Genomic DNA, 24,044 nt, shown 5'->3' on the forward strand with positions numbered 1-24,044 from the left:
GTCTGCCCTGTTTTGTGTGTCAAGCCGAGGGAGTGTTCCCATCCAACCCTGCCAACCCCGTGCTAACTGTAAAACAATCCCTGGATGGTAGATGAGCGCTTTGCATTAGCTCCTTATCTGAGCCTACGGCCACTTAACCCAAGATAGATCACACAGCAGCATGCATGGACGCACTCTCACACACAGTATCTTTCACACACTTTTTAAAACACTAGCTTATACACACTTGTACACTCACTGTAATGCACTATTCATACCTCCCCCAGACACAGTCTTTCTCCTCCCTATTTTTTTTGTTTTACCCCCACACAACACACACAGTAAGAATCATCATATCTGTTCCACTGTCATTCCTGGCAACATTATTCACCAGCAACGCCCTTTTTCCTACTAGTCTTGGCTTTCGGAGTTCAGCAAAGAAGTTGACCTCGTCTATTTTACTGCTGTTCCTCCTCCATCCTGCCCCCAATGACCTTGTCGTATGTGTTTCGACATGACTGACAGACTGTTTGTGTGTATACGTGGCTCTCTCACATGGGCAGCCCGGGGTTTCCGAGGATACACCTGCGTTTTTACTAACAATAGGGTAACTTCCTGCAATACAGGAAATGGACTCCTCCCACCTTCCCTCCCTCTTTGTGACCCAGCTGAGTGGGTCTCGAGGAGCCAAGGCCACTTTCAAAGAACTCGCAAATAAATTTGACTAGCAGCAGGCAGGAAGGCTAGCCTGTTTGTTGTCACTGGCTGACTGAATGCATTCAGCTTCCTCACCTTGAACCTTGAACCGCCTGGTGGGAAAGACACCAATGAAGAGTCTGACTGGTTTACATACTGTAGAGGGTAAAACCAGTCTGCTTTGTTTTAAGCCTGCGTCAGTTTTGTTGAGTTGTATTACAATGGGTGAATTTGATCCCTCCCCATTTGTTTTAGTTACTGTATGTGAAAATTAGTCATCAGATTGTATGCTATATACTTTTGTGGATTGCTTGCACAAGCAGAATTCACAATAAGGAAATAAATGGCTGTGAAGAAAGCTTTTCTGTCTGGAGATGCTTATGCAGGTGTGTTTCTGTGTCCCAACAGGTGGTTGTTGATACAGCTCAGATTGAGAACAAGGAGGCCTATGCTCCCCAGATCACTCTTGAGGGTTCCAAGGTGGTGGTCCAAGTTCCCTCTACATGGTAAGTCCATCAAGACACTTTGTTTTTAAAGAAGTAGATGTCCAGCTGTGCTCCAATCTTATTGTTTGTCTCAGACAATTTAAAAAAATGTAATTCTTAATGAGAAATATGAAATGTATGCAAATTGGATTATTATCCAGGTACAGTTACATGCACCATTATTTGACCATGTGGTTTTGTGCACACAACAGAATGTAAGTGTAGCAGAGTGAACAGACAAGTTAGGTATGTAAATCGAATGTACACAGTCAGAGATGGGAGGTAAGAGAGAACGGACATTAGGGAACAAAATGACAGCATGTTGTTGATTCATAGTTTAAGTGTACACTAAAAGGCTTTTCTGTTTTAGGCTCTTTTCTTGTTTATGAATATCAAATCACATATTCATCTCTTCAGCAAATGCACCTGGGCTTTTGTGTGCAAGACATTGTGGTTGAATTTGTAGTTCATGTCTTATCCTGTCATGTTGTGTGTGTGTGTGTGTGTTTGTGTGCTCTTGTTCAGGTGTCTGAAGGAGGACCCAGCCACTATGTCCTTGCTCCAGCGGAGCTTGGACCCGGAGAAGACCCTTGGTTTAGTAGATGTGCTCTACACAGCAGTGTTTGACATCAACAGGTGGAAGGAGAGAAAGTGAGTGAATGTTAAATAATAATGATAACCTCTTAATTTTAAAGTAGCTTTACCAGGTAGCTTTCTGTACAGGTGATGTGTATACTATCTGTTGAGATTTAGGGTGAGTTCACACTTAACCTGAACACTGGTGCGTTTACCCGGTTAGTACGGTTCGTTTGGGCTGGTGTGAAAGCTGTCAATCAAACCCTGGTGCGGACCAAACAACCGGACCGAGACCGCTTGAAAAGGAGGCTCTTGCCGTTGCTTACAAGTGGACTCTGGTGCAGTTCGTTTGTGGTGTGAAAGCAGATTGACCAACCGCAATATTTTGTGATAGTAGATATGTGATTTTAGCAAAGCTAAACTACTATCAAATCCATCTGCTGATTGTGAACTGTTCAGGAAACGGTCTGTATGCGCGTCAGCACGTGAGTGAGGGGAAGCTGTGACAACTGCTTGTATCCTACTACGAGTACTTTGTCAGCCCATTAAGTCAATTTAAAAAATGCGTGACAGAGAATGTAAGTATAAATGTACAAGACGCCTCTTTTTCGTCCTGTCTCTACCTGTTAGTCATTATTCATAACATGCAGTCAATTTGCAGTCTAATAATACTGATAATGCTTACGATCAGTTATTTCTTTGCGAGCTGTTTGTGACACCAGAGAACATAAATATACACATTAGAAGCATTAAAGTGCTGCATAAACTTCTGGCAGTCACAGGAATTTGATTTCCCCACGTGGGTGATAATGCGCTGATGATGCTGGATGTCAATCAGTAAAACTGTCCAATTAATTAGTGACCTGTCAGTCTGTATAACTTCATGTTTACTTCTCTTGGTTCGTTTGTGAAAAGTCAGTATGAACAAGAAGCGGACCAGAACTAAAATACAGACAGACCAAATTAACCAAGCTACAGGTGTGAAAGCACCCTTAGTCAAATGAATTCATATTACTGTATTAAGTACTTTTAATACAAAATAATTAAATACTTGCCTTTCTCTTCTCTTCAAAAGAGAGCAAGCCTTGCCCACTATTCAGATACAGCTGCAGCGGGAGAGCCCAGACTACGGCGGCCAGGCAGACCTGCCTCCAGGCACCAGCTCCAAGACCTCCAGTGGATTGCCCAAAACAATATCCAAGCTGACTTCAAAGTTTACCAAGAAGGTCTCATCCAGCTCTAATAGTGGGGGCAGTTACTCCATCCCTAGCACCCCGTCTCGCAGCATGCTAACAACCAGTAGCTCTGAGGATAAGGCCAAGAGCCTGTGCCACAGTGATGGGAGGCTACAGAGCATCCTGCAGATGAGCAGCCTGTCCTGCACCCCTGACTCTACCCAGCAAAGCCAGCTGGCCAACGGCTCAGTGTCCGAGGACCAGGGGATGAACCTGCCGACTGATCAAGAGATGCAGGATGTCATCGACTTTCTCTCAGGATTCAACATGGGAAAATCCCAGCAGGCTTCGCCCCTGGTCAAGAGAAGGAACTCTGTGGCGTCTGCAAACCCCGCTGAGCTGAAGCCCCCGAGTGGACCTCCGCCAACTTCCCAGTCTATCTCTCACAATGCCCTACAGCCCCCAGCTCAGACCCTGCCCCAGCCTCAGCCTCCACCATCTGTGCAGAAGCAGCAGCCTCAGCCTCAACCACAGCCACCTCCTCTGCAGCAACAACAACAGCCCCAGCAGCAGCAGCAGCCCCCTCCTCCACCTCAACAGCCCTCCCCACAGGCCCTGCAGTACTACCAGCACCTCCTGCAGCCTATCAGTCAGCAGCAGCCACCTCCTTCTCAGCTTCCTCCTCAGCAGACCCCACCCCAGGTCCTGCCACAGCAGAGAGTGGCAAGCAAGTGGCTTGGCACCTCTGGGCAACAGCCTCCACCGCAAGGCCCCCCAGCAGGGCTGTCACCCCTGGGTCCAATCGGGCAGTGGGGCTCTCATGGACTGCCAGATCTGAGCTCGGATCTGTACAGTCTGGGCCTGGTCAGCACCTACATGGACAGTGTCATGTCAGAGATGCTGGGTCAAAAGCCGCAGGGGCCCCGCAACAACACTTGGCCCAACAGGGACCAGAGTGAAGGAGTGTTTGGGGTCCTGGGAGACGCGCTTCCCTTTGACCCAGCAGGTGAGATCCACCTCCCTTTTTTATGTCCATGAGGTATATTTTATAGATCATACACATCACACTAAGACTGACATTATTCAACAGGTTCAATAACAGAACAGTTCACCCCCAAACAAAACAAAAAAATGAAGTAATCCACACATTCACACCCCATTTATGTAGAGGAGGACCCACTGAGTCAGTCATTATTAAAACTGTCGAAGTCAAGAGGGCGAGGGCAGATAACCTTAAAAATGTTCAAACAGTTTATGCAACGTTGTTATTGTTTATAGTTTTTATGTTTCCACCCAAAAATCTGGGAAGTTATTTGTGTTTATTTTGACTATGGACAGTAGGATCAAGAAATAAATAATGCAAAATTGAGGTAAAATCAGGAAACATAACTTTTGTATGTGTAGGATAATAAATTGTTGTTAATTTTAATAGCTGAGCAAGAAGGCTGGTTTGAAACTGTAAGGGCTAACTCACTGTGTGTTTGGTCAGCCTGCAGCTTTAAAAGAGTCAAAGCTGGCACCAGATGAGTGGATAATGGCTGAATTGTGGCCGATAATGGCTCAATAATGTTTTTGTTTTCTTGTTTTCAGTCAGATTGAGTTTGATTCAGGTAATGCTAAATAAGTTAGTGTCACTGGATATTTGCAGACAAATATGCATTTCATTCATTTTCTCTGAATTATCATCTTCTGTATCGGACCTTGTACTTATTTCAGGAAATATGTAAAGGTTCCAAGCACCATTTTTTTATAAAGTTGTGGCCTGTCATCTCTTTTGTCATGAAGAGATGACCAAATTAGGAGTGTTGGTCTCGACCTCCCATGATCTGACTGTTATGTCGGCAGTCGGGGGGCTGGAGCTTTACTGACACCATCGTTTCATTATCAAACAAACCTTCAAAGAAGCAGCTTAGCAATGTTTTTATGACTTACAATGCAGTTATTAGTTAGTCATTCATTATACCAAGAGACTAATGTTCAAAACAGGGTTTGAATGTTCATATAATCCAGTTGAAACCATTAAGATGCTTGCAGTGGGTATCCAGCTTGAAGTTACTCATCTAAATTCAAATCTTATTGTCCCATAAAAGAAAATTTGTTTGCAATCATCAGTTGATAAAAACATTAAGGAACTACTCAGCAAATTATCATGCACAAAAGGCAACATCATTACATTAAAATAAAGCAGTGTAATGGCAGTGGGGATAAAATATGTCCCTGTTTATTTTTGGCTTTGGCCTAAGCACTCTGAAGTGATGTCAAGAGAGCAAATTGCACAGAAATAATCAGGATTGTCACAAGTTTGCCAAGGCAGTGCATTCAGTGTGGCAGACATCTTGTGAAAAAGTATGCGAAACGTCCTTACTATACAGTACAGGTGTCATGTCATGCTGTGTATAATAAATGACCTATCTGATACTATTTGTTATTACCATTTATTTACTATCTTGTAACCATTCAAGCAGATTTTAGACAACTTTGGACCCTGATCTGAGTAACATAATCAATGTAGGTCAGATAGTATGAGCAGCTGTTTCCCCCCGCATGTAGCTGCGACTGTAAGTTGACGATTTATGCTGATTTTAGCCTGTCAGTTGCTATTTTTACAGTGCAGCTTTTGATTGCAGTCGAGGCCTATTGTGCAGAGTTGACTTAGGGCCATTGTGATTTTTCTGCTATGGTAGACAGTCTGGCTAAGCGGATTGAGCTCCAGGGAGTGAAAGAGAAAAGCTGAGGGTGTCAGAAAGTCATAGCTGTGTTTATCCTCCCTTTCCATGCGCAGTTGGCTCCGATCCGGAGTTTGCTCGTTACGTTGCCGGCGTCAGTCAGGCCATGCAGCAGAAACGGCAGGTGCAGCACATCCGTCGCCCCAGCAACCCGCGCAGCAACTGGCCAATGCCTGATGAGCAGCACAGGACCTGGTCCCACCCAGAGTACTACAGTGAGGGGTAGGTATCTGTACATGACATCTCCTTTAGCACTGATCCACTGCTGAACAGAAAAAAAAAATATCCAAGGGTTTTTTGTAGTTTAAGTCAAAGTGACATTTTAACACGTGTCCCTCATCAGGATTTGTAAGAGAATATATTGAAAAGAACACAAATAAAAACAGACAGGCAGGCAGTTTTCTACCAATCTCTTCAGCTCACTCTTAGACTTGGAAATGTAGCTGTGTCCAGTACAGTGGGTCTGTATCCTTCTTGCCTTTACAAATCTGACAGATTTTCAAAGTATGAAAAACAACATACATGCAGAGACACATGTATAAAATCTCTGATGCAGTGTTTCAGAATATGTTTTGAACTGTTGGAGGGTTATTTAAAGCTTGGATTCATCATGCTGCACTATAGCAGTGAGCAATGTTTTGATTAAATTATTAATGTGGCAGACATCATCGATATGCAAGGCACTTAACACGTTAATCATGACTGTTGTCATTAAATTCTGCCCGCAAGTGTGAGACACCATCCTGCTTAGAGACTAATCTGAGAAAGTAGGCAGATGTAAACAAGCAGCCACAACTGCAGTGGCATCTCACTTGTAAACCCAGTGCAATAATGTTGTAGTTTATGAAAAGGATTTCACTTTTTATCCACTTACATACAGCGCACGCTTTGAAATAGGACAAAGAGATCCTGTAGAAGCTGCTGTATGTTATATATAGTCATCAAATGCTACTGAATCAACAGTTAAATGTAACCAAGATGTCTATAAACTTAAACTTGTCAACCAAATTTAGCCCACGTAGCCTAGATTACTTTAAACCCTACAAATCACCAAAGCACAAAGAAGAGAAGTCAACTTTTACAATTTCATACATTACAGATTTTTCTTAAAGTGTGTCATCAAGGTGTTCAGAAATCTGAATCTGTGGTACCTCCTTAAATACCACATTGTTGAGAGTATAACGAGAACAACCTCTGGTTGTGTCCTCAGGGAGGCCGTAAACAGCAGCTGGTCAGCCAATCAGGGGGACTCGGCCAGCTCCAGCGACGAGACGTCTTCAGCCAATGGTGACAGTCTGTTCTCCATGTTTTCTGGGCCGGACCTTGTAGCGGCTGTTAAACAAAGGAGGTAAGTCCCAAACTCATCATTCACTCATTTTCTGTCTTAATAGCGAAGGCAACATTCAAACTGCACTGATAATTATCACAAAATGCGATTCACTGAATTTCTTTAGTTTTGTGTTTGAGTGTGGAATATCAACCAAATAGTGACCTTTTTTACTACACACTTGTTGATAATTATTGCATAAAAGAGGATGTTCAAGCTTGGCTGCACCTTAAACCTACTCTCTCACCATGATACTCATTATCACAGTAAAAATGCCTGCTGGAGCTCGGCGGTGTGAGAAATACTCTAGCTGTAGAGAATGTGAGTGCTGGTAAGGTTCATTGCCAATTTCTCTGTTCTCAGAAAACACAGTTGTGGTGAGCCGGAGGTGTGCACCCTGCCCTCGCCACCACTCCATCACATCTGCGATGATAACCAGGTAATGTATGAGCACCCCAGTGTGTGTGTGTGTGTGTGTGTGTGTGTGTGTGTGTATATATATATATCTTTTAAATGTTAGTCATTTCATTTTATTTTGAGAAAGTTTTTCGTTTGTTGTACTGCATTCTCAAGGCATTTCTGAGTTGCCTTGAATTTTTAGTTATGGTGGTTGTTTTACCAAAAAATGAAACCAAAATCTTTGCTTACACTTTGTTTATGACTAGTGACACCAGCCTCATTTCAATTGTCGCAGCTGACGAGCAGTTTTAAGCTTACATAGGGTAACTTACTAGGGTCACTGGTGTGGTCAAATTATGTTTCTTGGCACAACAAAGTGTTACAAAATTAAATTAGGTGTGTGGCTGGATTTTACCAAATTTACACACTCCCATGACTACCAATTTAAACATTTGGAAAATGTAGGCAAACTGTAGGACACCTCTGGAATATTTTCACAAATTCACCAAAATACTTTTATGAGGGAGAAAATGCATGGGAAAATCATGGTCAGTTTCTCTTTTATGTAAACATAATATATGAACCGCCTTCTTTTACGTGCAGCTTTTTTGACGTCAAGGAAACATGGGAATTAGTGGTACATTTTATAGACCAGTGAGAAAATGTTAGGCATTGGGGTTTATTTATTTATTTTTTTAAACGTAATTTTAAGGGAGGTAAGATCTTGTTGTGACTCTTTGACTGAATACTGAACTTTTCAACTTTGCTGATTGCCGTCCGCTGTGTTCCACAGGACAGCAAAACGAAAACCTGGCCTCCCAAAGCGCCATGGCAGCACTCCACCCACACCAACACCATGCCCAATCCCAGCTCTTCCTTGTACCAGATGAACATCCCTCCTTCCTCCCAGTGGAGCGACTCCATGCAGATGCTACAGTCCCCCGTGTGGTCCACTGCCAGCGACTGCTCCCCCTCCACCGGCATCTCCTCTGGTTTCCCCTTCACCCAGCAGCAGCAACAGCAGCAGCAGCAGCAACACAAACCCATGACCAAGGGCTTTAAATCCTTCCCCCTCAAACACGAGCACAGGCCCTCCTACCTTCACCAGTACTGATCACAGTAATGTCAAACAAGTCCACAGGGCCTGTAGCTCTGTTAGATGAGCCACTGAGTGGGAGGAGCTGCAGCCATTACAGTCCACACCCACTGAATTGGAAGATTTCAAAGCCTCAGAGGCAAACTTAAGTATACACACTGGCTCAACATTTTTGTATCTATATTTTTCCATGTTAAACATCCCCATTTGAAAAAGACGTATTTTGAAGTTTTTTGAACTGCCATGTTTTAACTACGAAAGGTGCATGTGTCATGCTGGCAGCAGTTAGTCTAGTGGTCGTTTCTCTGTCTGTTGAGCTGACGTCTCCTCAGACAAGAGCTGGAGACGTGCATGGCCGTCACCCACTTGCTTCTGCAGCTGAACTTGTGTAAAGGAGGGGATTACAAAGGGGGCAGGGGCTTGAAATGCTCTCATTTTGCCCATAATAAATATACTGTGTCTACATAGCTGTAACTGCCAAATCTCACGCAAGATGACTCAGAATACAGCTACCATCTACTGTTTCATAGCTTGTAAAATACTGAAGTTGAAATATAAATATTTAGTTCTTTTTATTAAGAGGCTTTGAGCAGGCTCAGCATAAATATAGTAAGTCACTGCAGAGGTGTAATTTGAGAGAAATACACTACTTTTTCAACAACTGACCAGAGTTAAGAATTATAGCAGTAACAATGTGCCATGTTGGTATTGATAGCACTTGCAGAATATTATTTCCAACCAAAGCGTTGTTCAGAAGATGAATGGTGCTGAAGACATTAGAGGTGGTCTGAGATTATTGAGTAACAGTGAAGTTACACCCTATTAGGGAACGTCTTCATACCCAGAAGCGCATTTATTTCCTCCTCTCTAATTGGCTGTTGTTTGCTCCAGATTGACACTAACTCCCATAAACCTAACTTTTCTTCTGTTTAATACAATATTTTTCTTGTACAATTATTGACAGTATTAATCTTATTTTTGTATTTTCTTACATGTTATACCATTACTGTATGTTAGTATTCTTGTAGGCATTTTACATAAAACATTATTTTCCACCTCCCAATATGTGAAAAAGCACATTTTTTTCCTACAGAGTAGAACTACATCCATCTATAAAGGTTACCAAATATGCCATGCTAAACACTAAAACATTGTGTGATGAGGGTGTTTTCGAGCCCTTGTTTCTTTGGTTTCTATGGCAATGGGCTGTATTTAAAAGCCCAGAATGTTATCTTTTTGTGATGTTTGCGGATGCCAATGTTGCCTGTATTTATGAAATGACACCATGTTTTCAGAAAACTAACATACTTAACATGTTTACAGAGAACTGTTTGCTGTATATACATATAAATATATATCTTTTTATAGTTAATGTGCTTTGCACAATCAAGATATAGGGTTTGTTGCTTTTTGTCTGTGTTCTCTCCCTAACTGTTGCAGCCTTTTTTAAAAGACATCCTTACAGACCTTGGACTGTAATTGTTAGCTTCTCAGCTGTGTCAAATGGTTTACTAGTGGCTTCTACAAAAGAAAAAAATAATAATAAAAACACGTTGCCCTGATGGAAGATATGAAGGGGGACTGCTTGGCTTATGTTGCTTATTGTTCTCTTGAGCTGGCAACTGAATCTTTCCAAGTGTACCAGCAATGCAAAAAATTAATAAAAATGACTAGCAATTCGAAATGCGGTCTTTGTTTTTCTACTGAAAGTCGATCACTTCCCTCCTTAAATGTACAGATGTTTAAAACTGTCCTCAGCTCCTGCTGGAAACATTTTAATATAATTGGGTGTATGTACAATTCATGTAGAGTCATTAAGATGACACAAAAAGACATTTTGAATTCACAGAATTTTTCCACATGATATAAACATTCAATATAGCATTACTGAACACAATAATAGTTATAATAAATAGATTTTCCTGTGATGTAACACCATTCTCAACCACAACACTGTCAAAGAGTTGACATCCCATCCCAACTCCACTGACAGAAGCTGCCTTCCATCATTTCTCTCTATGCCCATTCAGGGTTGGTGTGGACTGGAAACAGAAACAATAACATTATTAGGAATAAGCAACGGAACGCTACTAATTCCATTATTACTGCAGTAGTTACTCATGAATTGGGTGATTTGTCTTTACATTTGAAGAGGGAGGCATGTTGTCTGGGCTGGCATCAGCTATGGTTGCCAGATAGACTATGTTGCGGTGAAGGATCTGTTGGTATCTGATGGGAAAGCACAAAAAAAAAAACAGCAGCTGAAAATACCCAGTAGAAAAGAGACGCACGTCCGCATATTACATTACTGTGCTAACCACTAGAAATTAATTATGCATTAACAGTTAGCTAAATTAGTGGCAGGGCACTAAGGGTTGTTCTGACTTACTGTACACACTCCACTGCTCGTCCTTTCTGCATGTATTCAGTGATGCATCTAATTAACTGGTCGTTTTCATCCAGCAACTGGGACAGACAAAACAAAACATGAGCCAACTTGACTAACATACAGTAGCTAATATGTTGATTTTTAGCAGTCTTTAACCATCTATGGAAACAGTAAAGCCAGTGTGTGCAACACCAAACATTTTCACGAAGTAACTTACAGTACTAAATGAATGACGGTGTTCGGCATGCATGAAGCCTAGGTTGGTGTAAACAGAGAGTGAATAAAAGGATAAACTAGTGAGGTAAATAGCTAGCGGCTAACGTCAACTGCTAACGCTCACACCATAGGTTAATGTACGGAAATATGAGCTAACAGCTAGTTAGCCGCTTCGTTAAATATCCTTGACTGGTGTCTTACCCTCTGTATTGTTTCTTGGTTAATCTTCGCCTTTCCTCGTAGCTTCTTTGGCACAAAGACAATCGACATTTTTGTGTAGTTGCAGTTGGTTTGCCACTTGTGTGTGTGTTTACAACAGAACGCTTCTTCTTCTTTGTCACTCCGTCTTCTTCGTCGATTGTATTGATCCACGGCCGTGTCATTCTTGTTGTATTACCGCCTTCTTCTGGAGAGCTGCAGTATAGCAATCCTGAACTAAAAACTAACTCTTAGAACATATTTTTCCGTTATACGTGCTGCCTCTTATTATTTGAGGATAGTTATATTTAATCAAATGTTAACATAGCAAAAATGTGACTTAATGGATGTATTTTCATAATGTGGATTATTTTATCTAATGTACCCGAACTTTACTCTGTTCATTGTCCACAGAGGATGAATCCTAGTGTTTCAGGTGACCCCCTACTCTAGAAATACTTAAATTAACCAGAACATTCTGTCCCCAGTGGGTAACCTTTTGCATTTTGAACACTCGAGGAACTGTCCTCTTGTGCCACCCTCAGGCCAAAATCTACTGACTTGTCAAAGTCGAAACGGCACAGGTGTAATTAATACGTTTAATGATGGCTCTGTTCCATTGTGGATTATATTATTGTGTAGGGACTGGGAAGAGTTAAAGCTAAAATGGAGTGCAGCCCTTATTCATTTTTTATTAATTAGACATGCAGTTTTTCTGTTATGACATGTCAAAATGTCTGAAGTGAAAAAGGCCTATTGTACAAGGACTCATCTCTGTGTTTCAGCGTCCTCATGTTCCCAGGGTTAGGGTTAGGGGTTAAAACCCTTTGAAAGGTCTCCTTAATGTGTCATATTAAGAGGATATTGAGCTGCGGAGCATAGAACCCTGGCAACATAGAAATGCTTCCATTGTACAAATGCTGTATGTAGGTGCTTGATTCTGATAAGCAGTATAATACAGGGACTATATTGTATGTTACTAAATCACCACTGAAAAGTTGTGTTTCAAATGATAAAGATTTTAAATGAGCCACTGTCGAAAATCTTGAGTATATCTCTCACAATAAATTGGAAATAAGTACGTAGTGATAGTAAGTTAGTAATAAATAATGATATACAAAACAGGTTCCATGTTTTGAACTGATCTTGCTCCACACAATCAGAAACAATTTTTCTTCATATTAAATGAAAATAATCAGATATAGTGGTTGTGTTTCTATTCACTCAGATTTTTTTCACATTTTGTTAGCCTTATGCTAAAGTTGTTAGAATTATCAACATTTTTACCCTCATCAAATCTACACTCAATACCCCATAATGACAAAACAAAAACAGGATTTTAGACGTTTTTGCTAATTTATTAAAAAGAAAAAACCCCAAACTGAAATATCACAGCGACACAAGTATTTAGACCATTTGCTATGACACTAGAAATTTAGCTCAGGTTCCTCCGATTTCTCTTGATCATCTTTGAGATGTACAAGAGAAGATCTACACCTTGACTGGAGTCCGCCTGTGGTAAATTCAATTGGTTGGACATGATTTGGAAAGCCATGCACCTGTCTATATTAAAAAGGTCCCACGGCTGACCATGCACATCAGAGCAAAAACCAAACCACGAGGTCGAAGGAACCGCCTGCAGAGCTCAGAGACCGGATTGTCGAGGCACAGCTCGGGGGAAGGCTACAAAAAAATCTCTGCTGCATTGAAGGTTCCCAAGAGCACAGTAGCCTCCATAATTCTTAATGGAAGGAGTTTGGAACAACCAGGACTCTTCCTAGAGCTGGCCATGTGGTCAAACTGAGCAGTCAGGGGGAGAAGGGCCTTGGAAAGAGGTGACCAAGAACCCAAGGGTCACTCTGGCTGAGCTCCAGGGATCCTGTGTGGAGATGGGAGAAACTTCCAGAAGGACAACCATCACTGCAACAGTCCACCATTCTGGGCTTTACGGCAGAGTGGCCAGACAGAAGCACCTAAAGGACTCTGGGGGTGAGAAATAAGATTCGCAGGTCTAATGAAACCAAGATTGAACTGTTTGGCCAATAATGGCCAATTAATGGCTCAATAAAAAAAAAAAAAGCAAAATAAAGTGTCATGTCTTGAGGAAACAGGCCCGGCTCATCACCTGCTCAATACCATCCCAAAGGTGAGGCATGGTGGTGACAGCATCGTGCTGTGGAGGTGTATTTCAGAGGCAGGGACTGAGACTGGCAAGTGTTGAGGGAGAGCTGAATGAAGCAAAGCACAGAGACGTCCTTAATGAAAACCTGGTCCAGAGCGCTCAGGACCTCAGACTGGGCCAAAGGTTCGCCTTACTACAGGACCCTAGGTACACAGCCAAGAATGAAGGTCCTTGGGTGACCCAGCCAGAGCCCGGACTTGAACTCAATCCAACATCTCTGGAGAGACTTGAAAATGGGCTGTCCACTGACGGCCGCCATCCAACCTGACAGAGCTTCAGAGGATCTGCAGAGAAGACTGGCAGAAAATCCACAAATGCAAAGCCTGTCGCATCATACGCTAGAAGACTCGAGGCTGTAATCGCTGTCACAGGGTCTGAATACTTATGTCACTGATGTTTGTGTTTTTTCTTCTTTTTAACAAACTTGCAAAAATGATCTAAAATCCTGTTGGCGTTTGTCAGTATTGGGGTATTGAGTGTAAAAATGAATGTAAACATTTTTAGCATAGCAGGGCTGCAACATAGCAATTTCAAAGTGAAGGGGTGCACTGTACATTGCAGAAGTAGCAGTTTTTAAATTATTATTATTTTTTTAAGATTACGTTTTTGGTGTTTCCGCTTTAACAGGAGAGAGAGGGGATGACACGCAGCAAAGGGCCAAACCCAGGCCGTTGCGGCAAGGGCCCCGATACGTGGTGTGAGGTACCGGGGCGACCCAGAAGTAGCATTTCTGTGAAAATTCAGGAACACATGGATTAAACAGACTATATCAGGATATTGTTCAACTCTTTATTTTACATAAAAACTCCATTTCTGATTCTCAAAACAAGTCCTGGTTTACAATTCCAGTGACTGGAAGGAGTAACAAACATATGAAAACGTGTCATGTTTAATGTTCAGTAATACTTGTCTCAAATTTATCGCTGGCCGTTGCGAAAGCCCATGTAAAGTGATGGTTCCTATGGCTATCATGCAGTGATCAGCAGTCTGTGCAATATCCAGTTAAACAGCACATTTTCAACTGGGCTGCTTGGTTCTACCAACAACAACCACAGCTACTGAGAAGGGTCTAGTTTCACTGTGTAGTGCTATCAATACTTTTGTCAAAAGGTAACCTTTAAGTTAAAGGGAGAGCTGTAAAAATTACTACTTTGAAGGCAAAAGTACTCTTAAGTCCCTAAAGTACTAACAAATAAGAAAATACCACCCCCAACACACTGGCACCACATCCAGTTCTTGTCCCTTTGTTCACAAGTCAGTAAAAATAATAAATTCACTCCAGAGAACAATCACATTAACAATGCAACAAGAGGAGGTACAAACAAGTCAGAGGGCTGATAATTATAAGAAATTTTGCCATTTGTATTGAACATTCAAGAGACATTCAATCCATTTACAAGATTTCCCATTTTCAGCAAACAATCCTTACAACACTGCAAGTACTTAATTTTGCAGTGAAACAGCTGACTGTAGACGTGGAAAAAACTGACAATTCAAAGGATGCTGCTAACAAAAAAAAAGAAAGAACGTGCTTTAAAACAGATTGCTCAGTATGTTTTGGACATAGAAAGGTAGATCAACAGGTACTAAAATGAGAAAACATGTACTTGACCGGACTGTCACTTATTTTAGCTCAACCAAATGCTTACATATTCTTTTTTTGGCAAAATAGCAGAACATCTTTTTTTTATCCAAATCAAACCTGTCATTCTGACTGCAGCTTTGGACTGAATAAACTCGAGGCTTTCCTCTCCTAAGAACTTCTAAAGGCATTAATAGTAATGGATGTTCCTCTTTCACAGACACAAATCATGGGAATTCTCTATGATCAGTCAACTGTATAAAACAGACCCGGTCAAAAAAAAAATCTACAGTCAACAAATACTTCTAAAGCTAATGCTGTAAGCCCCATATATCAATCAAACCACTGGCTACCTGCATTAGGCTGCCATCATTGACAGGCCTGCAGACGTCTAGCTACAAACGTAAAGCAGAAACAGAACTCATTTGATGTTGGAGGTTTGAGGGGTCAAAGCATGATGAATTTAAATACTGAATGCACATTTCTAAAAACTCTAAACTAAAAGTCTGTCTGGTGAGCCACAGTTTGCTGGGGGCACTAAGCAGAAGATGGGTTAGATATACATTCATTCATTACGATATTCAGTTCAGATTGTGTTTCTTTCAGCTGCCTTTGATCTCACTACTTCATTGAGAATAAACGGAAGTAAAAAAAACCCAGCTTTTCCTGCAAAATACTGAACACATGGCAACCAAACTAAGTCTGAGCAGAGAAACATATGGTGCAACAGGCAATGCAGTGAATTTTGGTGCCTACATACTTATACCAAAAACTAAAATGAAAATAAAGCTATGATCACATGAACTGTGATCAACTCACAGTATCAGTGGGATTACATACAGCTTTCAATATCAAAGACATCTTCAGTAAGAAATGAACTTGACTGATGCAAAAATACAGAATTACTCCAAAGCAAGGTATTTACACATGTTCTTGTCAACCTGGTGACCCGGGCAAAAAAACAAAAAGCCTAATTCTCAAAGTGGAGAAAAGGGAGCTGCACTCTCACCCCCCTGTGTAAAGCAGTCAACCCTGGTGCTGGTGACTGTCTTCATTCTTTCTGTCAAATGTTGAGACCAAAGAATTTCTTCAGCAGGAATAATTTCATGATGAGGGGCTACAATTCTTCGTGGATTGCTGCAGTATTATGCAGCCACCTTGTTATCCTTCTGTAAAAACAAAATAAAAAAATTAAAGCAACTAAAGTTGAGAACATCCTCTTTTTCTACATACCGCAAGGAAGTGTCTACTGCACTTTAATAATAATGTGATATCTGAGCTCATAAAGCTGACAGATTTACCCTGTATTCAAAATCAGAGAAATCCCGGCCTCCTCTGCCACCTCTGAATCCGTCTCTGAAACCAGGCGGAGCACCCCGGGGTGGCCCGAAGGAACCTCTGCTCAGCGGTCGCCCTCGGCCTCCACGGGGCCCCATGAAGCCTCGGCCACGGAAACCCCCTCTTCCTCGATTGTGCCTCAGCGGAATGCCGAATGTCTCAGAATTCATTCGTCTCTCTTCTGCCCAGGTCGACCGTCGCTCCCTGACACATGCAAAGACTGATCAGGATCCATGTTTTCGGGTAACAAACATACCTCAACAAAAAGAGACATACAGGGGAGGCACAACAGGGTACAATGGAAATTTTGGCTCTCAATTTTAACATATCCTGCAAAAATGTATTTCAGTATTTAAGATAATTACAAAATAACAATCGGAAACAACTATGAATTGGTGTATTACTATGAAAAACCTGTTTCAGTTCCAATCTTTCTGCAGAAAGCGGCCAGTTTATGTTGCTGATTTAAGAGTGTACAGAGCAGCACACTGTGCAATTTAGTTTAACATTCAATGAGACTCGCTCATTCAACTGACAAACGATACTCTAGTCTTCATGTTATGTAATACGTTACAAGTACATTGTGTAGTTTTATGGTCCAAAAAAATCCAAATATGTGCAATCTTCCCCTCTGTGTCTGTGTAACATGTAGAGCCTTGATAAAATGTTAAGGGTACATTTAAAAACTGTAAACCAAGTAGATAAAACACTGAACAAATTGTGCCCCGATAAAGTAAAAATCCAAAAAGTGTTTGCGTATTCACGTGCTTATTCTTCATAAAAACTTTCATTTGGATTTTTGGTGCCATTCACCTGAGGTGCCTCCCTCAACACAGCTAAGAAAATATATGACTTACTTTGAAAATCCTCTTTCACCCGCTTTACTTAAAGAGATAAAAACAAAAGTCTTTCAGTGTATTAATTAAGTACAATTCACATGTTTAAATATATGCATTAAGGCTTATGTTCGTTGTATAATGTGATTTAGTGAGTTTATAGAATATTTCACACAAATACTGTTCAGACTGACAATAATACTGTCAAAAATGGAGCCCCCTGATATGTTTCAATAAAGCCCTCACGGAAGCTCCGGCTTAAATAAATAAATAAATAAATAAAACACAGGGTACGTGTAGTCTGGCAAGAAGTTGATCCTGACCCAACTTTTGTTGCAGCGCAGTGCTATGTCCTCTGGCAAAACACTTTGTTGGCAATCACATGTGCAACACGTGTCCAGGTAGAATAATACCTAGTGGCAAATAATGCGCTAATTCTACTGTTTAACTTGCAAGCATTAAGACAGAAGAGCAAATTACTGACGGCATGATAAAATTCCACCTCAAGTCTGGACTACCTGGTTCGTATGCAATCTTTTTTACGGTAACTGTATCAATACAGACCCTTGCTTTTCTTTTTCTTTTTTTTTTTGGAGCAGTGCTATTGTAAGTCTGAACACAGCCTTAAGCTAGTGAATTTATCCCCAGAGTCCTGGACATATTGAGGTACCTTAAATCTCCACAGGACAGGTTATCAAAGAAGGACTTGGACTTGTCATAGTATGTGTTAATCACCGCCGCCTCCTCCTCCTCATTGGTCCCCTCATTGGCAGGATGTTCTGAGTCAACAGTTTCTTCTCCATTCAGTGCCTTTTCAGTCTTGTCATCTGTGGTTATATTGAAAGAAATTGTGTAAACCATTAAACACCTTAAGAGGGATAGTTCAGGTTTTTTGAAGTGGGGCTGTTTGAGGTAGTTTTCCCATTGTCTGTGTATTACCAACAGTAGATGGCGGTCAGCATGCCCCCAAGGCCTAAAAATTATGCTGGGATTTGGATTGCAGTATCACTATAGGCAATTACACTGAAGATGCCAAAAAGTCAGTATATTTGGGTCACATTAGTGATTCAATACCGTGCAAACAATTTACTTCTACCCATTTTCTCTGGTTTTCACTGTCAAAAATGGGGATAGGATCAACACAATTCAAGTCTTGCCCTTAAAAAAATAACAATAATTGCACCTGTCATATTGGGCTTTTTTGAAGTTATGATTCACTCCCACATTTAGGATGACACATGCTGTCTCAATCAGTGCATCTGTGTTTTACACCATAAAACCAGTGCTTGTTTTTCAACTTGTAGCTGGTGTCAGTGTCTTATCGCAAGAAAATGTCAATCTGAGCCAATGTAAATGCTGAAGAAAGACATTTTTCCCTTTTAAGTTCTGGCAAATTCCCTGTCATTGCCCTTTAGGACTCAAGTGTGTTCAAGTCATACCTTTCAGTTTGAGCTTGTTCTGGAGCTCTTTGTCAATCTCATCTTTGTTAAATTGGGCGTTGGCAGTTTCAAAGTCAAAGTCTTCTTCAAACTTCATGGGGCCATCTCTACGCACATTTACTTTGCCTCTGCTGCGGTTTCCTCTTCCACGGCCACGGCGGGTGGACTGAGCAGCAGCTGAGAAATAATGGGAAAACTGAAATCCAGCAATGCTCCAACAAGCAACATCTAGGCCTACTGTGCAGTCAAAAATATAGGGATATTGTTGAGTTAGCTTTATACTACAGCACATAGTACTTGAAATGCAACCATGACTTTAAGATTTAAGTGCTGACTATCAGCTTTAATTTGAGGACGTTAACAGTGTAGGGACTGCAGCCCTTTCAATATATCATCCCCCAATAGCTGCCAAGGTAATTGAAAAAGTTAACATAAACTCAAACAGTAAGGCAGTGATGTTGACAGGTTTTCAATGTAGTGAGTCCCTGGGACCCACGGGGGTCATTTGAGTGGGTCCCCAATAAAATGTGTTTTTTGACAAATTGCAGTGTTAAACTTGTGTTTAATGTTATATAGTTATATTCATGTTAGGTGTGTAATGGTACACAATATTCACAGTTCGGTATGTACCTCGGTTTTAAATAACTTTTGTGTCATTTATTTTGAAAATAATGTAAACATTAAACAGTGGCTCATTGGGCATAATTATTACTATAACAGTTAAGGCACTCATATACTGGCATAAATAAAAAATAAGTCATGCTCCATCTTAAGACTCTGACCTGTTGATAATTCCTGAACTTCTGCTTGTTTATACAGAACTGCACAACGGACTGATTAACATGCACACGTGAAAGCACACTGTAGCAGAGCGCAAACATTTTGACCACATGCATAAATGCTATATTCTCTTGACCTAGTGTATGGTCACATATCTGCAGAGATAAACACTCCTACAGCGTGGAGTGGGGAGTGTGGGGAGAAGGACTCGCCTTCCAGTCGGTTTTTGTCTCGTTCTGCTATTTGACACATTCGGGTGATGCCGTCGTAAATGACGTATTTGAAGCGTTTCTATAGACAAACCTGACTTCAATTGAACAATGTTAGCATACAGTTTGACACTAACCTGTGTCCATGTTCGCTGTAACTAGCTAGGAAACCGTAATGCTCCCATACAGTGGAGCAGCGGTACTACATGAGCTTGACTAACTGGGCTAAACTGACTAGCATGTTACAGCTGATACACAACAACTGTTGCTATGCCAAATCGGTCCGGCTAAAAACTTGTGTTCTAAAAGCAAGGTTTCTTTTGTTTATTTCTAGGATGTCAACACAGATTTGTTGTTCACATTGTAGCATTATCAGGAGGAAAATAGTATGCATCCCCTGGAAAATAGTATGCATCCCCTGGACGCATCAATAGTGAGTTTACTGCGTCCTTTTGAATTTTTATGTGTCAGAGATGCAGGACGCGTACCTAGCAACATCACTGGTACGGTAATCAAAAGGTAATATTTGGTTGCAAATCTTTTGCAGTCAGGGACTGGCTGTAGTCTACAACCCATAGACATTAGGACACCCAGTGGCTTTCCTGGTAATGTTCTGCCAGATCTATATTGCACCTTTACACCTCCAAAAACCTTTAAAGCTGACAGTCAGCACTTTAACCTCATTGTTCCACTACATTCAATCCAATGTGCTAGAACACAGAAACAGTTCACAAAAGTGAACTTCAGTCCAAATACATATTGATTGCACTGTAGATACTTGTTCATATTAATACAACCAATGAAAGCAAACATTTTAGTGGATGTAATTAAGCGTATTAATGGGTATTAATAAGTAATGGCGTAAAAATACTTACCAGCTTGACGCTGGTTGGGATCCAGGTTTTCAACAGCACCCTGTTCATTTTCTGGCTGTGACACCTTCTGAACCTCAGGAGCTGCACAGCAAAAGACACCATTTAGCATCAATTTAACTCAAGGTTAAGTGGTAAGGCTCCAACAAAGCACTATATGCATGAACATACAGTGGTTAAGTAACTTAATAAAAAATACATTGACTACTTCAGACAGTATAGATTCAGCAAACTTTTATCTATGTGGAAATTAACCATTACATGCCCAGTAGGTATCCTTACCTTTTCTCTGCTCCAGGAGGTCTGGGGGCTTCTGGCTGCCAGCAGTGGTGGCGGTGGGTCTGGGAGCTGCTGCCCCTGACTGACTCCTCTGTCCTACAGGTGCAGGTAGCGCTGGGGCAGCTGACGGTGGGGCCTGCACTGTCTGCTCCAGAGTTGGACTTTTTTTTAAAGGGTCCACCTGGGGACTAGTGCGCCCTACAGAAAACAGCAAAGTGAGATTGAGAAAAATAAATAAAAAACAAAAAAGCAGAGACAATGTAGTTTGTCAGCTGACAGAGGCAATGAGAGTTTGGTGATACACCATGTACATGTTGAGTAATACAACATGACATAAAAACATAATGTCAATGTGGCGAAGTACCTGGAAATAATTAAGCCCTTTAAAATGTCCAAGTTTCAGCAGAACAGTTTATTAGAAATATGTCGTATAATTATCTCCACTAATCCCAGTTCAATACATAATGGGTTCAGGTGTACAGCAGGAAACTCAAAAGACGACATGCAGCTGTGCTCTATTCAAATCAACAGGAATCAGGTGTTGCTCCCAATTTGCCTGAGAAACAGATGCCTTGCTTACAAGGCTTGTTTGAAAATTGTTCAACTACTTGAGTAGTCATTAGAAAGGGTTTAGACAGATCATGGCAGGATATATAAAAACCTAATCCTACAGCTTCTAACCTTTACATTGATCTACTATGGCCAGTGGTTCTTAAACAAAGTGATCTGAATGCAGAATATAGAAAAATTAATATCACAATGTTTTAAAGATGATATTTGTGTGCCAACCGATTCATACAAGCAGTAACATGTTACACTAATGTTCATTGTGATGAGCTCCACCTTGCTAGTTTTGAGTTCTCATTTCAGCCATCTTTTCCACCTTAGATACAAAGGCAATGTAAATAACAACAAGCAATGTCTAAATAGTGCTTTATTTAGTGTGTCTGCCACTTTATAGTGTCATCCGAAATCAAATATTAATTGCAATATTTTGTATTGGCCAGTGTCCTGCAGACATGCGGACACTGTTTTACTTAATTAACTTTAAAAAGAATAATTTTCCATTATGTATAACTGTCCAAAAAACGTACAGGGTTTTAAGTTGATTTCCCACGTTCAAGACAATCATTGCTTTTCATTTATGTATGAAAATTGACTTGTGACTGCCTTGTCACTTGAAATAGGTAATCATCCCTGTTAACAATTTGTTGCCTTTATTTTGTGCGAAAAGGAACCATTTTCACAGCTCTCCTTTGTGGTGCATCCTGTGAATCCATACAGACACTTATTTTGAACATAAACTAATCCTTACCTCCTGCTCCAGCAGATCCAAACTGCTGAGCTGCAAGGGGTGCAACACCAAACTGGCTGTATGGTGGGACAGGGGCCCTGCCGTATGGAGCATAGGACCCAGCCGACTGGAATGATGATGATGCTGCTGCAGCATTGGTGGATCCAATTGATGACTAAAAAAAAACAAATACACAGCCAATTGAAAAAACATGACAACATTCACTGTCAAAAACACTTTCACACAAATTCGCATGGGTTAGTTGTGGGATTATTATTATTTTTTTTTTATTCAGGGAAGGTCATGGACTTGCCTAACTGAAAGAATACTCATTTTGACTTGTCAATGTAGATAAAGCATAGGTGTTACTAATAACATTAACCACGACTCTCCTCTACTCAAGTGTCCCAGTAAGCCATGACAATGTAACAGTGAGCCAGCACACACAATGCATAAACCCCAAAGAAAAGACATTAAAAGTGTGCTTAACAAAGCTTTCCAATGAAGTTTATAGAAAATATACATATATAATATACAGAATATGTGACAAACTGTCATTTATACATCCAATTTATAGTACAAAAATGGATCAAAAAATCAACTTACCTGAACTATGGCAGGGTCCTGAGGCAGGGTGCAAGTGGCTTTGGGTGGCTCACAAACTGTTAGGTCTTTTATATCACTTCCTCGGAAAATGATGTACTCAAAAACTTCCTCCCGAGGTGGAATAGGTCTGTCAGTGGGCCGGTCTTCCGTACCAAAAGAGCGAACTGTTGGGAAAATTCACAGGACAACTCAAATGACTTCACACTATTAGCCTTTTTATTGAGGTTAAGTAGATCTGTGCTTTGGTGTAGATCCTTGCATTGGGCAATATATCCACATTTAACACTTACTGTCTATCACAATATAGTATACTTTTTAATACTATGAATAGTGATACACAATTTTATTAAAATGTATTGTATTTCATCTCAATTTATTTTTGTCAAGGAACTGTTCATAGTTCAACAGAAAATGGTAATGTAAATGAGCCACAGTTGGCCTAGTAGGTTCATTTTCATCCATTCTTGCTGGCCAGATGTTAAAAAAGCAATACGACGTAATAATCACGCCAAATTTCCCCCAGAGTGAATATTAGGCTACGTTACAAAACAAACTGACAGGTCTATTTGTCAGGTTTGTAGCGTTAGGCTATATGCTTAACGTTATAGAGTATTAAAATGTGAGCGTGTTATGATTTCTCAAAACACAAGTTCAAAATAAAGACTTTAAATGTAACTTAGCTAATAAGCCGTAATTGAAACTTTAACAAGATATGTTTGATAGTAACAAGGGATTTACTTTCTATTATACGTTATGCCACTTAGTAACGTTACTCGGCAGTAAGGGCCACATATTTAACGTTAGCCCAAACACAAGGTAAACAAAGGACGCAGAGTGTTAACTACTGCACCACTTATGCTAGCTATAACCGCTAGTTGGCTACAAAGCTAGCTAACATAGCTAACTAAATAAATTTCAGTTTTCCATCGCTTAACACTTTTCTAAGCTATGTTATAACCCTTCCTGAGTACCGTAGTCCACATCTTGGTTACTTAACTTACCTTTCGCAAGAGCTACTGTCGAGTTTTCAGTGTCAATGGTGTATAAAATTCCTTCATAGCGAATCTCGGCCTTGGAGATTAGGCTAATTTTGCTGCCAATGTACGGCGTCCCTCCTCCGCTCATGTTTGTCCTTGATTTAAATAACACACTTACTTCCACGGAAACTGTTTTCTGTCAAACCAGAGGTCAGATGTGTTACTTTCAGAGCTGTAGTTTTAAGGCTACATTACATGAATAAGTTACGCCGTGAGTCACACTCGCTCGTTTCTGAACTGATTTCTACCACGACATGGCCGTTTTCATTTACCTTCACCCGCCGCTAAGGATGTTGGGAGAAAGGCTGTGTCTTATTTTTCAAAGTTG

The 24,044-nt window shown here is 40.8% G+C and overlaps 3 protein-coding genes across 5 annotated transcripts in view; 1 reads left to right on the forward strand and 2 right to left on the reverse strand.

Moving 5' to 3' along the window:
* The window catches only part of LOC122864627 (granule associated Rac and RHOG effector protein 1-like), a 36,030-nt gene extending 25,887 nt beyond the window's left edge, over nt 1-10,143 (forward strand). For both annotated transcript variants that reach the window (XM_044172270.1, XM_044172179.1), the window contains exons 8-14: nt 1,084-1,181; nt 1,686-1,811; nt 2,812-3,917; nt 5,694-5,859; nt 6,848-6,985; nt 7,328-7,403; nt 8,157-10,143. In XM_044172270.1, coding sequence (XP_044028205.1) covers nt 1,084-1,181; nt 1,686-1,811; nt 2,812-3,917; nt 5,694-5,859; nt 6,848-6,985; nt 7,328-7,403; nt 8,157-8,477 — 2,031 coding nt within the window. In that variant the 3' untranslated portion in view covers nt 8,478-10,143. The remainder of the gene's footprint in view (nt 1-1,083; nt 1,182-1,685; nt 1,812-2,811; nt 3,918-5,693; nt 5,860-6,847; nt 6,986-7,327; nt 7,404-8,156) is intronic.
* Nucleotides 10,144-10,218: 75 nt separating this feature from the next.
* ss18l2 (ss18, like 2) lies at nt 10,219-11,436 on the reverse strand. The gene is made up of 4 exons (XM_044173241.1): nt 11,266-11,436; nt 10,849-10,925; nt 10,604-10,688; nt 10,219-10,501 (listed from the first exon to the last, which is right to left on the reverse strand). The coding sequence occupies exons 1-4, from the start codon at nt 11,332-11,334 to the stop codon at nt 10,466-10,468; spliced, it is 267 nt and encodes an 88-aa protein (XP_044029176.1). The 5' UTR covers nt 11,335-11,436; the 3' UTR covers nt 10,219-10,465.
* A 2,783-nt stretch (nt 11,437-14,219) lies between these two features.
* lsm14ab (LSM14A mRNA processing body assembly factor b) lies at nt 14,220-24,003 on the reverse strand. Of its 2 annotated transcripts, XM_044172827.1 has the most exons (10): nt 23,681-24,003; nt 22,680-22,843; nt 22,095-22,248; nt 20,783-20,977; nt 20,504-20,584; nt 18,640-18,816; nt 17,871-18,027; nt 17,222-17,248; nt 16,328-16,568; nt 14,220-16,195 (listed from the first exon to the last, which is right to left on the reverse strand). In XM_044172827.1, exons 1-10 carry the CDS (start codon nt 23,802-23,804, stop codon nt 16,172-16,174), a joined length of 1,344 nt encoding a protein of 447 aa, XP_044028762.1. In that variant the 5' UTR covers nt 23,805-24,003; the 3' UTR covers nt 14,220-16,171. The 2 variants fall into 2 exon arrangements, with proteins under 2 accessions (XP_044028762.1, XP_044028848.1); XM_044172913.1 differs by lacking the exon at nt 17,222-17,248.
* Between the last annotated feature and the right edge of the window lie 41 nt (nt 24,004-24,044).

The sequence above is a fragment of the Siniperca chuatsi genome, linkage group LG1 (assembly GCF_020085105.1).
Source record: "Siniperca chuatsi isolate FFG_IHB_CAS linkage group LG1, ASM2008510v1, whole genome shotgun sequence".
Classification (NCBI taxonomy): Eukaryota; Metazoa; Chordata; class Actinopteri; order Centrarchiformes; family Sinipercidae; genus Siniperca; species Siniperca chuatsi.